This window comes from Ictalurus furcatus, chromosome 21, assembly GCF_023375685.1.
Source record: "Ictalurus furcatus strain D&B chromosome 21, Billie_1.0, whole genome shotgun sequence".
Classification (NCBI taxonomy): Eukaryota; Metazoa; Chordata; class Actinopteri; order Siluriformes; family Ictaluridae; genus Ictalurus; species Ictalurus furcatus.
Window position 1 is genome coordinate 20990529 of NC_071275.1, and position 13782 is coordinate 21004310.

The 13782-nt window shown below is 41.0% G+C and overlaps 3 protein-coding genes across 3 annotated transcripts; 2 read left to right on the top strand and 1 right to left on the bottom strand.

Moving 5' to 3' along the window:
• Positions 1 to 296: 296 nt before the first annotated feature.
• Positions 297 to 1495, bottom strand: LOC128625154 (olfactory receptor class A-like protein 1). The gene has a single exon (XM_053653264.1). The coding sequence runs from the start codon at positions 1493 to 1495 to the stop codon at positions 539 to 541; it is 957 nt and encodes a 318-aa protein (XP_053509239.1). The 3' UTR covers positions 297 to 538.
• A 4620-nt stretch (positions 1496 to 6115) lies between these two features.
• On the top strand, positions 6116 to 8433 carry LOC128624839 (olfactory receptor class A-like protein 1). The gene is made up of 2 exons (XM_053652628.1): positions 6116 to 7114; positions 7244 to 8433. The coding sequence occupies exons 1-2, from the start codon at positions 7082 to 7084 to the stop codon at positions 8198 to 8200; spliced, it is 990 nt and encodes a 329-aa protein (XP_053508603.1). The 5' UTR covers positions 6116 to 7081; the 3' UTR covers positions 8201 to 8433.
• A 153-nt stretch (positions 8434 to 8586) lies between these two features.
• Positions 8587 to 13349, top strand: LOC128624840 (transforming protein RhoA-like). The gene is made up of 5 exons (XM_053652629.1): positions 8587 to 8722; positions 10772 to 10931; positions 11140 to 11260; positions 12694 to 12824; positions 12966 to 13349. The coding sequence occupies exons 2-5, from the start codon at positions 10776 to 10778 to the stop codon at positions 13137 to 13139; spliced, it is 582 nt and encodes a 193-aa protein (XP_053508604.1). The 5' UTR covers positions 8587 to 8722; positions 10772 to 10775; the 3' UTR covers positions 13140 to 13349.
• The last annotated feature ends 433 nt before the right edge of the window (positions 13350 to 13782 follow it).

The window sequence follows — 13782 nt, forward strand, 5'->3', positions numbered from 1 at the left end:
TAGTTTCAGTTTTAAGCACAGAACATAAACTTAAATTTACAACTTTAAAATGTTACATTTCTTCTCAAAGTCGACCTTTAAATGTTTTTTTTGTTTGTTTGTTTTTACCATTCACTGTTTTTTGTCTGTCCTTAAATTGCTGCTGGGTTTTATATTTATATATATATATATATATAATTAAATGAAATGTATTAAATGATTCAGTACAATTGCATGCAACGTGTGTAATTTGCATAAATGCATATTAATGAAGACTGTAATGTCCACACGTCTCAAAATGAACATCGGGCATCGACCCGTCACGTAATAAACGTACACACACGTATTTGCGTCGTCTTTGTACTTTATACATTTATTATACTTTTAAAATTCTTGACTTTAGTTCTCTCTCACACACACACACACACACAGACACACACACACACACACCCCTTCGTAACAGAGGTAGGTACAGCATGGCAGTAGTTCAGGCCTGTTAAAGCTGTAATCAGGACATTAACACTGACACGCAGACTGGTTAGCGTCGCTGTTTCGAGCGTTACGCTGACCGGCCTGCCGTCTTCTCCTCGCTGCCACAGCTCAGATGTTTGTTCACTTTCTTATTGGACACGATGATGACGACGGGGCTCATGGCGGCGTACAGGGACGAGAAGAAGATGCGCAGGTCTGAGATGAGTGCAGAGGACATCGTCTGTTTCACCATGATGGTGTAGACCCAAAGCCCATTGTCGACTCCGTACAACATGACATACAGCGTCACCAACGTGACAACCGTAACGGCCGCCCTGCGTTCGGCAGAACCCCCCGCTCCTCCTCCACCGCCGCCGCCACCTCCGCCTCGGATAGCTCTGACCTGCCGGCTGTGTTTGTAGAGGAAGACGAGGATGATGAGGCTGGCGGTGGTCATGAGCGCCATGGGCACCACGTCTCTGACGGTCTGCACCGCTCCGTTGGCGTCCTTGACGCTCACCGAGGGGAAATTGATGAAGCAGAACTGCACGTTGATGCTGTTCTGGAGGAGCTTGGAGTTGTTCTTAGCGCCCACGGCAAAGACGACGGACGGCGAGCTCACGGCGACGTTGATGATCCACACGACCAAGAAGATGAGCCAAAGGAACTGGCCGAAAAGGTCCCGGGCGGTCGCCCAGCGCGACCCCGGGGGCGCGATGCTCAGGCTCTGGTAGGCGCTCAGCACAAACGTGAGCCAGATGGAAAGCGAACGTGCCGTCCTGTACACGAAAATGACGCCCTTGCAACCGGCGTCGTCAAAAACGTTGGCGATTTCGAAGGTAGCGAAAACCTCGAGCACACAGCGAACGCCCACCACCAGCAGGTTGGCCAGGGCCAGGTGCAGTACAATGGCGTCGGCTGTGAGGAGACGCCGCTCGTGGTGCAGTGCCATCAGGAAGGCGTAGATCACGGCGATGTTGCCCGGGATTCCTGCCACGGCCAGAGAGAGATACAGGAGGCCACGCGCTAGGAGCTCAGAGTCCATCGCTAATCACACGAAGATACCGACACCGCACATCAAACATCAGTCCGTCGTCAGATTTGTGAAAATCTTGAAACGTCTGCGAAGTCTTTCCTGCTTGTGCTGCTGGACCGAGGTATAATAAATACCTCGCCCCGTGTCTCGTCATGCACTGAGCAACTCCTGTCACTCTTATAGGTGTTTTTGAGAGAACCACAGGGAGCGTGAGGCACTGCACGGTCCAGTGCTCACCCACTGAGGCCCCGCTTCCACCTGCTTCTCATTATCTGGATGATGTTCACCTGGCTGATCCACCACACACCTGGACGTGTCAGTGGAGGTGTCACGTTTCATCACACACTGATCAACATCTGCCATGCAACAGGCAGCAATCTCAGTGTGTGTGTGTGTGTGTGCGTGTGTGTGTGTGTGTGTGTGTGTGCGTGTGCGTGTGTGTGTGTGTGTGTGAGAGAGAGAGAGAGAGAGATATGCAGCATAAATCAGGGTTAGTGTAAATTCCATTACACACCATGATTTCATCTTTAACACAGCCTTAAGTTCACTTGAGCCTGAACAGATCTGGGCGATATTAGCCACGCTAACAACACTGACAATATGAAGCATGCTAACCGGTGGTGTATTCGGGGCCATACGCACCTATACCCGTATGCTTACGTTTTCCCCCAGGGCTGTTTAAGTATAACGATCTCTGAGGAACGATATTAGCGTATTCCCTATATGGTGCATTTTTATTTGAATCCTGACAACCGCTGTTGCTGCTGTCATGGATTCACACAATCAACAGATATTAAATGAAAACCTGACTGTCTCTGCCAGAAAGCTTCAAATGGGCCGTGGTTGGATCTTCCAGCAGGACAATGATCCAAAACATCATCAAAATCAACACAGAAACGGTTTACTGACCACAAAATCAAGGTCCTGCCATGACCATCCCAGTCCCCTGACCTGAACCCCAAAGAAAACCTGTGGGGTGAACTGAAGAGGAGAGTCCACCAGCGTGGACCTCCAAATGTGAAGGATCTGGAGAGGTTCTGTATGGAGGAACGCTCTCAGATCCCTCACCATGTATTCTCCAACCTCATCAGGCGTTATAGGAGAAGACTCAGAGCCGTTATCTTGCCAAAGGGACGTAGCACAAAGTACTGACTAAAAGGGTGCCAATAATTGTTGTACACCGATATTTAACATTTAACACCGATATTTAAGATTTTTTTTGGATAAACCTGTGTTGTGTTTGCAATTGTTTGATATCCATGACAGCAGAGGACTTTCATGAATTTTTTTTTTAACAAAAGATCATAAACAATGAAGACAAATTTTCACAGCCTTCTTTGCTCATGTTTACCACCGAGGGTGCCAATATTAGTGGAGAGCGCCGTATATGGGTAATAGTAAACCAGTATATTCGTTAGGACTACGCCACTGATGCTAGAAGGACCAAAATGTTTGTTTTTGTTTGTTTGTTTTTTTGCACTTCAGCACCTTCAAGTGGAAAACCTGTGAAAGTCCTCATTAACGAAGTAACATGGAGTGTCCTTGTGCACACCCTCATCATATACCACATCACACACAGATATAATCAACATTTAAAACTCACCTATAGAACCTTTCGTATAAATGAATACTCAGGTCACGTGAGTCGCACGTGAAATTTACCCTACACACCTGCTTTCTAGACGCTTCGCATGAAAAAGCCTGGTTTTGCGCTCATTGTTAAAATTGTCCTTTTTTACGTGTGTATTATTACATAACTTTACTCATTTATCACGTGTTGTGCACGTTTTCATTTTCACACGTGATTCTTTCCACAAGGGGTGCATGGTGGCTTAGTGGTCAGCACGTTCGCCTCACACCTCCAGGGTCGGGGGTTCGATTCCCACCGTGGCCCTGTGTGTGCGGAGTTTGCATGTTCTCCCCGTCCTCCGGGTCCTCCGGGTCCTCCGGTTTCCTCCCCCAGTCCAAACACGTGCATGGTAGGCTGATTGGACACTAAAGTGTCCGTAGTGTATGAATGGGTGTGTGAGTGTGTATGTGATTGTGCCCTGCACCCTGGACTGGCACCCTGTCTAGGGTGTACCCCGCCTTGTGCCCCATGCTCCCTGGGATAGACTCCAGGTCCCCCGCGACCCTGAAAAGGATAAGCGGTAGACGATGGATGGATGGATTCTTTCCACGTTATTAGGGTTTTTTACACTATAATTTCTAACGTTTAAGTAATTTTCTCATTATATTCACCAGACGTTGCACCTGTTTAAACGAATTCACCTGCAATGGCGTAACATATCCTTCACATAATATAAACTTATATATAACTAATTAATTAATATAAACATGATAATAATAATGACAATAATAATAATGACAATAATAATAATAATAATGACAATAATAATAATAATAATAATAACAATAATAATAAAATAACAATAATAAGTGGGCGGTGTTTTTATGGCACCTTTAGAACATCATTAGCACTCGTCCCCATCGCTGATGATCTAATTAGCAGGTACACGCTGTAGCGGTCCTCATCTGGGTTCGGTTAATGAGTCCCAGGAGACTCTGATTTATATTCATCTGTGACAATAAAGAGATAAACAACATCTCAGTCGTGGCCGGACTTCAGAATAGTTTATTTTGAAAACGGTGTTAAAACACGTCACGTACATTTACATATTAAAATCTTTTGATCTCTTTGTTCCAGTGTTTACGACCTGACGGAAAATCTGCAGATGTTTATTCAGTTGTTTGTTTTTTTTTTAAACGATAAAGCTCAGGCACTCGCGTGCGCAGGCTTGTCCTCGTCCCGACGGAAACGACGAACCTGAGGGAAATCACACGCACCACGAGGTCTAATCTAATTAACCTGTCACCAAAAAACCCAAAAAACACAGCTCGCCCCACAGCACAGCAAATAATCTTGAGCTCGGAGTCAGAGAAGTGAACGCCAAACCCTTTTATTTCCCTCGAGGACGTTAAAGATTAAAGAGTTCTTAACGCACGAGAGTAAATATGTAAAAACGTTACAGAGAGAGTCTACAAAATGACTTCCGACATACCTGGATTTCAACTCAACGGCATACGATGTTTGTTTATTTGTTTGTTTGTTTGTTTGTTTTTTAAAGTGCTGTCGAATTCTGGATTGTGATTGGTCAGGAGGTGTTGATTAGTTTTCTCTAACAGCAGCTCTGACGGTAGCGCAGCTGCACATCACAGCTTTATGTATAATTAATGCTAATACGTTATCGTTTCTATGGTGACAGCTCGTTCACGGCTCAGATACAGCGGTAAAACAACTGTAACCAGATGTTTACGTGACGTTTACAGAAGGAGTCTCCAGTGTCAGCGCTTTGTAAAGGTCAGAGGTGAAGTTGTAACTTTTCTCTCGTCTTCAGGACAGAGGAGTTTACGTTTCTTTTTTTTGCGGTTTCTCGCTAACTTGCATAACAAGCTGCGTTTTTTTTTTTGTCTTATTAACTCCGAGAGTGAATAAAGAGAGAGAATAAATATAGAGAATAAATATAGAGAATAAAGAGAGAAAATAAATATAGAGAATAAATATAGAGAATAAAGAGAGAAAATAAATATAGAGAATAAATATAGAGAATAAAGAGAGAGAATAAATATAGAGAATAAATATAGAGAATAAAGAGAGAAAATAAATATAGAGAATAAATATAGAGAATAAAGAGAGAGAATAAAGAGAGAAAATAAATATAGAGAATAAATATAGAGAATAAAGAGAGAAAATAAATATAGAGAATAAATATAGAGAATAAAGAGAGAGAATAAAGAGAGAAAATAAATATAAAGAATAAATATAGAGAATAAAGAGAGAGTATAAAGAGAGAAAATAAATATAGAGAATAAAGAGAGAAAATAAATATAAAGAATAAATATAGAGAATAAATATAGAGAATAAAGAGAGAAAATAAATATAGAGAATAAATATAGAGAATAAAGAGAGAAAATAAATATAAAGAATAAATATAGAGAATAAAGAGAGAGTATAAAGAGAGAAAATAAATATAGAGAATAAAGAGAGAAAATAAATATAAAGAATAAATATAGAGAATAAATATAGAGAATAAAGAGAGAAAATAAATATAGAGAATAAATATAGAGAATAAAGAGAGAAAATAAATATAAAGAATAAATATAGAGAATAAAGAGAGAGTATAAAGAGAGAAAATAAATATAGAGAATAAAGAGAGAAAATAAATATAAAGAATAAATATAGAGAATAAATATAGAGAATAAAGAGAGAAAATAAATATAGAGAATAAATATAGAGAATAAAGAGAGAAAATAAATATAAAGAATAAATATAGAGAATAAATATAGAGAATAAAGAGAGAAAATAAATATAGAGAATAAATATAGAGAATAAAGAGAGAAAATAAATATAAAGAATAAATATAGAGAATAAAGAGAGAAAATAAATATAGAGAATAAATATAGAGAATAAAGAGAGAGAATAAAGAGAGAAAATAAATATAAAGAATAAATATAGAGAATAAAGAGAGAAAATAAATATAGAGAATAAATATAGAGAATAAAGAGAGAGAATAAAGAGAGAAAATAAATATAAAGAATAAATAGAGAGAATAAAGAGAGAGAATAAAGAGAGAAAATAAATATAAAGAATAAATATAGAGAATAAAGAGAGAAAATAAATATAGAGAATAAATATAGAGAATAAAGAGAGAGAATAAAGAGAGAAAATAAATATAAAGAATAAATAGAGAGAATAAAGAGAGAGATTAAATCGTGAGAATAAAGAGAGAGATTGAAGAGAGGCTGGTGAGGGAACGACTGTTTATAGCTGCAGTAACGTAAGCGAGAACAGGAAGGAACTTTTGAATTTTCTGGACATTCCATAATGTTAAATGTAACTATAACGTACGGGGGGAAAAGTATGTACCATACGTTAATAAATAAACAAATTATAGGCGAATTGTCGACTCATTGCTGTAAGAGGAATGAAACACTCAGGGGCGTGCAGTTGGAGGAAAATAATCAACTTTCGGGTGGTAAGGGTAGCTCCGCTTCGTCACACCACCCCGACACTGATTATTTGGTGATAGAACTGTTCGCACTTAAACTGTGCGTTTTTAGTATTTCATGTCATTTGTGCGGATTTGTTGGCACAGATCTGGCAACCCTGACTGCAGTGTACTTGATTAGTAAAATGTAGAGATTATTAAACACTAACCAACACATCTAACGCCATCTTGGGGAGGTTTCTTTTGTATTTTGTGTAGTTTTTTTTGCACAGTCTAGCTTTAGACACTGAAGATGTCTTGATGGAAATGTTCCATTAAAGTGAGCTCACTGCACTGGTGTGTTGGTGCTGGATGTCAGTTTTGGATGTTGGTCTATCAGTCCTGCGTGTGCAGTTGTTTTCACTAAAAGACTAATTGTGTGTTGAGCAGGTGGAGCTCGCACTGGGTTTCCTTGGTGACTCTGGTTTCCATGGTTACCTGGAATCTTGCGGTGTTTTATTTCGGTGTGTGTCGGGGGCCCCAGTGGAAAAGTACACCTTATAAATTCGCATATCTTCACTTCCATCGCCGGCGATGAAGCGTACAAATGCGCGTGAGCCGTCACAAGAAGAAGTTCCAGGTGAGCTTTTAATCATTCCAGATATGATGATATATCATTTATTTTTTTAAAAAACAAACATTTTCAGTTCTTCAGTAATACATTCCATGTCGTGTTTCCTGACTGTCTCTGTCTTGCTGTGTGATTCAGAACCCGGGCTCCATGGACCTTTGCATCACCATTAAAGGAGTTTCGTTCCTCCTGCAGACGGGGCTGGGAATTCTGGGTAATGCATCCGTGCTGATGGCGTACGCTCATATGGCTTTCGTAGAGCCTCGCCTGCAGCCCGTGGACAGAATCCTGGCTCACCTGGCCTTCAGCAACCTGCTGCTACTACTGACGCGTGGCGTGCCACAGACCATGGTCATCTTCGGCCTGCACAACCTGCTGAACGATCCGGGCTGCAAAGTGGTGATCTACGCCTACCGCATCCACCGCGCCCTCTCTGTCTGCCTCACCAGCATGCTGAGTGTCTTCCAAGCGCTGACCATCACGCCGTCAGCCGGGCCGTACCTGACCAGACTGAAATCTCGTCTCCCGCAGCTGGTCGTGCCCACCTTCGTAGGGCTGTGGCTCCTCAACATGGTCGTCTGCACCGGCGCTGCGCTTTTCGCCTTGGCACCTCGGAACGGCACCGTGCCTGCCTTCACCCTTAACCTCGGCTTCTGCCACGTCGACTTCCGTGACAACTTGTCGTACGTGGTGAACGGCGCGGCACTCTCGACGCGAGACTTCACCTTCGTGGCCATCATGCTGGCGTCCAGCGGCTACATCCTAGTCTTCCTGCACAAACACAGCAGACAAGTCAGGTCCATCCGACGCGCTCAGCAAGGAACCTCCATGGAGCTGCGGGCGGCTAAGACCGTCGTCATGCTGGTGGTGCTGTACACCGTATTCTTCGGCATCGACAACGTGATCTGGATCTACATGCTGACGGTGGCTCAGGTCCCGGCCGTTGTGGCGGACATGAGAGTGTTTTTCTCATCGTGCTATGCCACATTCAGTCCTTTCCTCATGATAAGCACCAATAAGAAGATAAAGGAGAGGATGATGTGTGCGGCTGGAGAACAGTCGGCCGAGGACTCCATCGAGAAACCAAGCAAATAAATAAATAAACGTTCTTTTTTTCTTACACGTTCAAATTGTGACACTAGACGACATATATTTTAGTATTCTTGATATATTATGCATTGTTATTATCGTGCTAAGGTTGCTACAATAAAGAAAAAAAATATTTTGTGCCGTTTGTACTGACTTTTATTTTGTTGCCTAAACGGCTGCCATTTTGTACGAGTCCTTTTTACTTTTAAACTTACTGATAATTCTACAAAACTAACCAGATAATTAATAACTTTTTTTAAAAGCGCACATAATGTAAAAAAAAAAAAAACATATTATGTAAAACTACACGCGTAAAAGCAGCCGTTATACGTATAACGGGTATGCGTTAGACTGAAGCGCGCATGCGCGGTGCATCGTTCCAACGGGACACCAATGCGCATGCGTTGCTGGGGAACATGCGCAGTGCTAATCGGGCAGGAGCTCGCGGTACTGACAGTTGCGCCGTTGTGCTTGACGCTTTGGGTGGGAGAGACCGGAAAAACTCGCTCGCTAAGCATCAAACACAAGGTAAAAACAAAGAAAAGAAAACATAAATGATATGTATATACATCTTGTGTGTCGCTTAAGATGGGATCCGTGATGTTCAGCGATATTACAGTTCAGCAGAAAGACTGCGATTGAGAGTTTTATTCGTCCAAACAAAGGGCCGTTTTCGTTGGAACAAATCGCACTTCCGCTTATGAGGCTTATGCTAAGCTAAGCTAAGTAGATGTTCCTGAATTGTTAGCGTCTACTATCAAAAATAATTGTCAGTATTTCTTCAGAGGCACAGATGGAGGATCTGAGAGCCTAAACGTGGTCTGTGATCTGACCGGAGAATTACCGATAAACAGATTTAACCTCCTAAGTTCTGACAGTGTTTATTGTTTATTTAATACATCTGATTGTTTTAACGATCTGAGCCACTTTTTATATATATTTAAAAATGTTTACGCGGTTGTCGACGAAAAATCAGCCTTAAACCCAGTGTAATTATTTTGTGTTGGTTTAAATGTGCTTCATGAAGACGGTTTATTTCCTGTGGTGATCTAGAGAGAAAGATTAGCGACACTTGGCGCTGTTACGGTTTGATACCGGAGTTTAAAAAAATCACGATATTTCGGTATTAAGCCTTTATTGAAAACACACAAAAAATGTGGCATAAATGAAGTGTTATAGAAATCATTCAACATGTCTGCACAGTAGTGTTGAACTGCAGGTTTATAAGGTTTCAGCACAACATTTTCACATTTTGTTTACTTTATTATTGTGCCGAATTCTGGATTGAAAAGTCCTATAATAATAATAAATACACTAATCAAATCATTGTCATTATTTTAATTATTGTACTTTGATTAAATTTTTAAACACGTTATATATTTTACAAATATTTTATATTGCTATTTTGTCTTTTTTGTTGCTATTATTTATTCCATTATTATTGGCCTGTTGTTTGATTACTCTGTGAGTCTTTATTTCCAGTTTTGTATTATTATTTGTAGTAGTAAGAGGAATAGTAGTAGTAATAGTAGTACATTAAAATAAGTAGTAGTAACTGGTGGTAGTATTAGTGATGGTAATAGAAATAGTAGTAATAGTATTATGGTTATAAGTAGTAGTAGAAGTAGTAGTAATAAGCCTTGTGTGCAGTCATACACATAGCCTTTCAAAGTAAACGCCATTTGACGTGTACGTGTACACAGGCGGTCGAGGCATGCGCATCATGACAACTAGCACTTCCCCTCCTGGCCTACAAGAGTCAGTATGGAGCAGTAAAGCAGGTCTTCTGGTGTGAAGGACGACAACGAAGAAGAATGCTTGATCAATCTCTCCCCACGATTAGCACCCATATACAAATCCTTATACTCTTTAAGGCTAGAATTATACACATGCGGGTACTTTCTAACCTGCACTCGTCTCTTCCTTTTATTCGGATTTTTCTTCAACCACCTTGAGAATTAACGGCCCTGGCTCACTGCTGCCACCTTGTGGAACAACTATATAGTGCAAAAAAATTAAATGCACATGTGTGACCTGCGCGTACAAAGTACGTGTGGTTAGAAAAATCGGGCGGCACACGTACAGTACGTGTAAAAATTGAAGTATACATTGGGCTACAGTGGTAGAAGTAGTAGTGGTAGTAGTATGGTAAAATAAGTAGTAGTAACTGTAGTAGTATGCATGACAGGGCGCTGGCGAAAACGAGGCCAGTTAGTGAGTGAATATGAGGAGATTTATGACGCTGGAGCAGAAAGAATTTCATTCACAATACACCGACACTGCAGCATAACCAAAACAAATTACATACTGATTATAATAAATCTAATCTAGAGAGCTAGCAAGGCTGGTCAGATAGCTGACACTAGCTAGGACTGATAAAAGTGTTGTCATGGTTACAGTGCGTTCCCGTTAGCACTTTTTCTAGGGGGGAAAAAATAATCGTTTATGATTTTCTTGCTGATTTATGAAATCGAACCCATCCGCTCCTGTAAAAGCAGTAACGTAAGCGTACCTCCGTCAGCTCCACGAGTGTGTTCCGGTTCCTGTCTGTAACCGAGGCGCTGTGTGTTCTTCTAGAGAAATGGCAGCGATCCGTAAGAAGCTGGTGATCGTGGGAGATGGTGCGTGCGGGAAGACGTGCCTCCTCATCGTCTTCAGTAAGGACCAGTTCCCCGAGGTGTATGTCCCCACCGTGTTCGAAAACTACGTGGCCGACATCGAGGTGGACGGAAAACAGGTAACTGCTGTCTTTCTTCCCAACTTTCTTTCATCTACATTACTGAGAAGAACAGCGTAGCCTCGTTCGTTAGCTAGGACTGGGAAGAGCGTTGTCATGGTTACAGCCTGTCAAGTTTTTTGTGAACAGCACATGAACCTTCAAGGTCAAACTTTTTAATACCTGCACGCCGATACGTGAAACTCGTTTTGTGTGTGTGTGCGTGCAGGTGGAGCTGGCACTGTGGGACACGGCAGGACAAGAAGATTACGATCGTCTCCGTCCTCTCTCCTACCCCGACACCGACGTCATCCTCATGTGTTTCTCCATCGACAGTCCTGACAGTCTCGGTAAAGTTCACTGCACCGACACCTAAAACACACTACAAACAACCACCATCTTCATCATCATCTTCTTCATCCTTCACTCATTACTCATCTCTGTCACAGCTAGCATAGAACTAGCGTAACCATTTTACTGACCTCTATTTCCAACATCCTGATTCTTTTATTTTTACACATTCCTTTATTTTACCTTTCTTTTTTCCACTACTGACAATCTGATGATCCTTTTTTTTTTTTTTTTTGGTCAAATTCACAAGCGTTTCAACTGTAACTGCTAATCCTAGCCTAGCTAGCTAACGTAAGCTAACCTGAGAGGATTCTGAAAGTTAGCTTTATAAATATTCATGGTGGAAATTAGCTACACTGAGAAGAGAAACTTATTAGCATATTCATAAACAAATAAAAAAATAAATAAAAACATATTTATAGTCTTCACAGGATTCCTGAGAGGATTTTATATCAAATACAAACAAAATGTTCTTCAGTATGTTCAGATAGCCCTAGCTCATGTGCTAATTTAAGATAAGTTTTAATCTGAGGGAATGTTTGGGTGAAATTTACAAATGTTCATCATTTTCACTGCTAATGATAGCTACAAAGTGTTAACCTGACAGGAATTAATTTTTTTTTTTATCTGTGCCATTTTGATGTCGTTTTGCTAACATGAGCTAACCTGACAGTATTTCTCACAGAATTTCTGCTTTAAAATGTTTCTCGTCTATATTTTCATTTATAACCCTAGCTAGTTGGCTAAGCTAGGATAAATGTTTATAATTTGAGTGGATGTTTGGGTCAGATTTACAAAGGGTCAATTTTCACTGCTAATGCTAGCTTTTTTTTAAAAAAAAAAAAAAAAAAGCAAACCTGACAGGATTTGTGAAAGGATTTTAAAGCATTTTCAGAAATATAGCTTTCACTGCTAACCTGAGCTAAATGAGAATTTTTTTTCCCCTCTGCTAGCTAGCATGAGCTATCCTGACAGGATTATCCCAGGATTTATATTCATGTACCCATAATCTTAGCTATTAATGCTAACTGGCTAATCTAAGCAAATCTGACAGGTTTTTTTTTTTTTTTTTTTTAATTATATATATAATTTATTTATTAAAAACCTTACCTCTTTGCTTCCTAAATATTTGTGACTCTTTTTGTCTGAGAGTTTATATATGGGTTTGAAGCCACACCCACTGGTGTGTAGCTCCTCCTCTTCCTCACATACTGTATCACTCTCTATAGATATGTTAAAGCTAACGCTGAGTGTTTAGCCGGAGGGGGAAACAGGATGTAATTCACTAAGCACAGTTTTAGTTAATAACTTGAGACAAAAATGTGAAGAGACTCGTCATGAGATTTTACGAATGGAAATTAACAAAAGCGCAAAAAGTAAATGATCTGACTGTTAGCGTACAATCTGACTAGCTGAGGCTTCCTGTGTGCAGAGAACATTCCGGAAAAATGGACTCCCGAGGTGAAACATTTCTGCCCCAACGTCCCCATCATCCTGGTGGGCAACAAGAAGGACCTGCGCAACGACGACCACACTCGCCGCGAGCTAGCCAAGATGAAGCAGGTACTTCATTAAGAACTAAAATAATAATGAATTTTAAAGAAGGTCTGAGGAATATTAGAGTGAATGAAAACAACCGTTAGAGATTCCTCTGGTCTGCTGAATGTTAAATATCACCCCCCCCGTCTCTCTCTCTGTGTGTAGGAGCCGGTGAAAGCAGAGGAGGGCCGCGACATGGCAAATCGGATCTACGCCTTCGGCTACATGGAGTGTTCGGCCAAGACGAAGGATGGTGTGCGGGAGGTGTTTGAGATGGCCACCAGGGCGGCCCTGCAGGCCAGGAAAGGCAAGAAGGGCACCAAATGCCTCCTACTGTAAAACAAACTGGACTCTGCACTCATTAGGCGGGGTGGGAGGGGCCGAACATAAGCCACGCCCCCTCCCCCCTCTCCCCCCTCTCCCCAATCAGCCTGCCTGAAAATGACTGTGCTCAACCGTTAAACCGCTTTTTTTTTATTGTCTTTTAAGCGAAACCAGTAACGGCTAGTTATGGAAGTTTTTGTTTTTGTCAGTATTTAAAGAGGCAGATCAGAAGCTATGCTGTTCTATTGTACTTTCTCACACACGCGCACACACACACGTGCGTCATTATTAAATTTGCCATATGAACCTGTGCCGAGCCAACGGTAAAAGGAGAGACGTTGGAGTCGTGTATTCGCTAAATGATTTGCTCGTATCAGTGATGTTTCACTGTGACCGATCGCCCATGCAGTTATTTCGGATTATAAATATGCAATGAAGATGAGAGAAAAAAAAAAAAGATGATCAGGACCAATGTGCAGAACAGAAAAGACACAACACGGGTTCTGTGTGTTTTCTGGAATGCATACACTTGGACAAGACTTGAACCTTTTTTTCTTTTTTTTTTCGGTTTGTTTTTTTCTTTCTTTCAAAACAAACAGAAACCTAATTTGGTATCTTTGTGTATTAAAGAAAAAAACTTTTTAGGAACCTCGTGGTT

Bases quoted from the DNA above. Each gene is read 5' to 3' on its own strand.
- LOC128625154 (XM_053653264.1), bottom strand. From the start codon at position 1,495: ATGGACTCTGAGCTCCTAGCGCGTGGCCTCCTGTATCTCTCTCTGGCC.
- LOC128624839 (XM_053652628.1), top strand. From the start codon at position 7,082: ATGCGCGTGAGCCGTCACAAGAAGAAGTTCCAG. The intron at 7,115-7,243 runs GTGAGCTTTTAA...TGTGTGATTCAG, and splicing joins GTCACAAGAAGAAGTTCCAG to AACCCGGGCTCCATGGACCT.
- LOC128624840 (XM_053652629.1), top strand. From the start codon at position 10,776: ATGGCAGCGATCCGTAAGAAGCTGGTGATCGTGGGAGATGGTGCGTGC. The intron at 10,932-11,139 runs GTAACTGCTGTC...GTGTGCGTGCAG, and splicing joins TCGAGGTGGACGGAAAACAG to GTGGAGCTGGCACTGTGGGA. The intron at 11,261-12,693 runs GTAAAGTTCACT...TCCTGTGTGCAG, and splicing joins CGACAGTCCTGACAGTCTCG to AGAACATTCCGGAAAAATGG.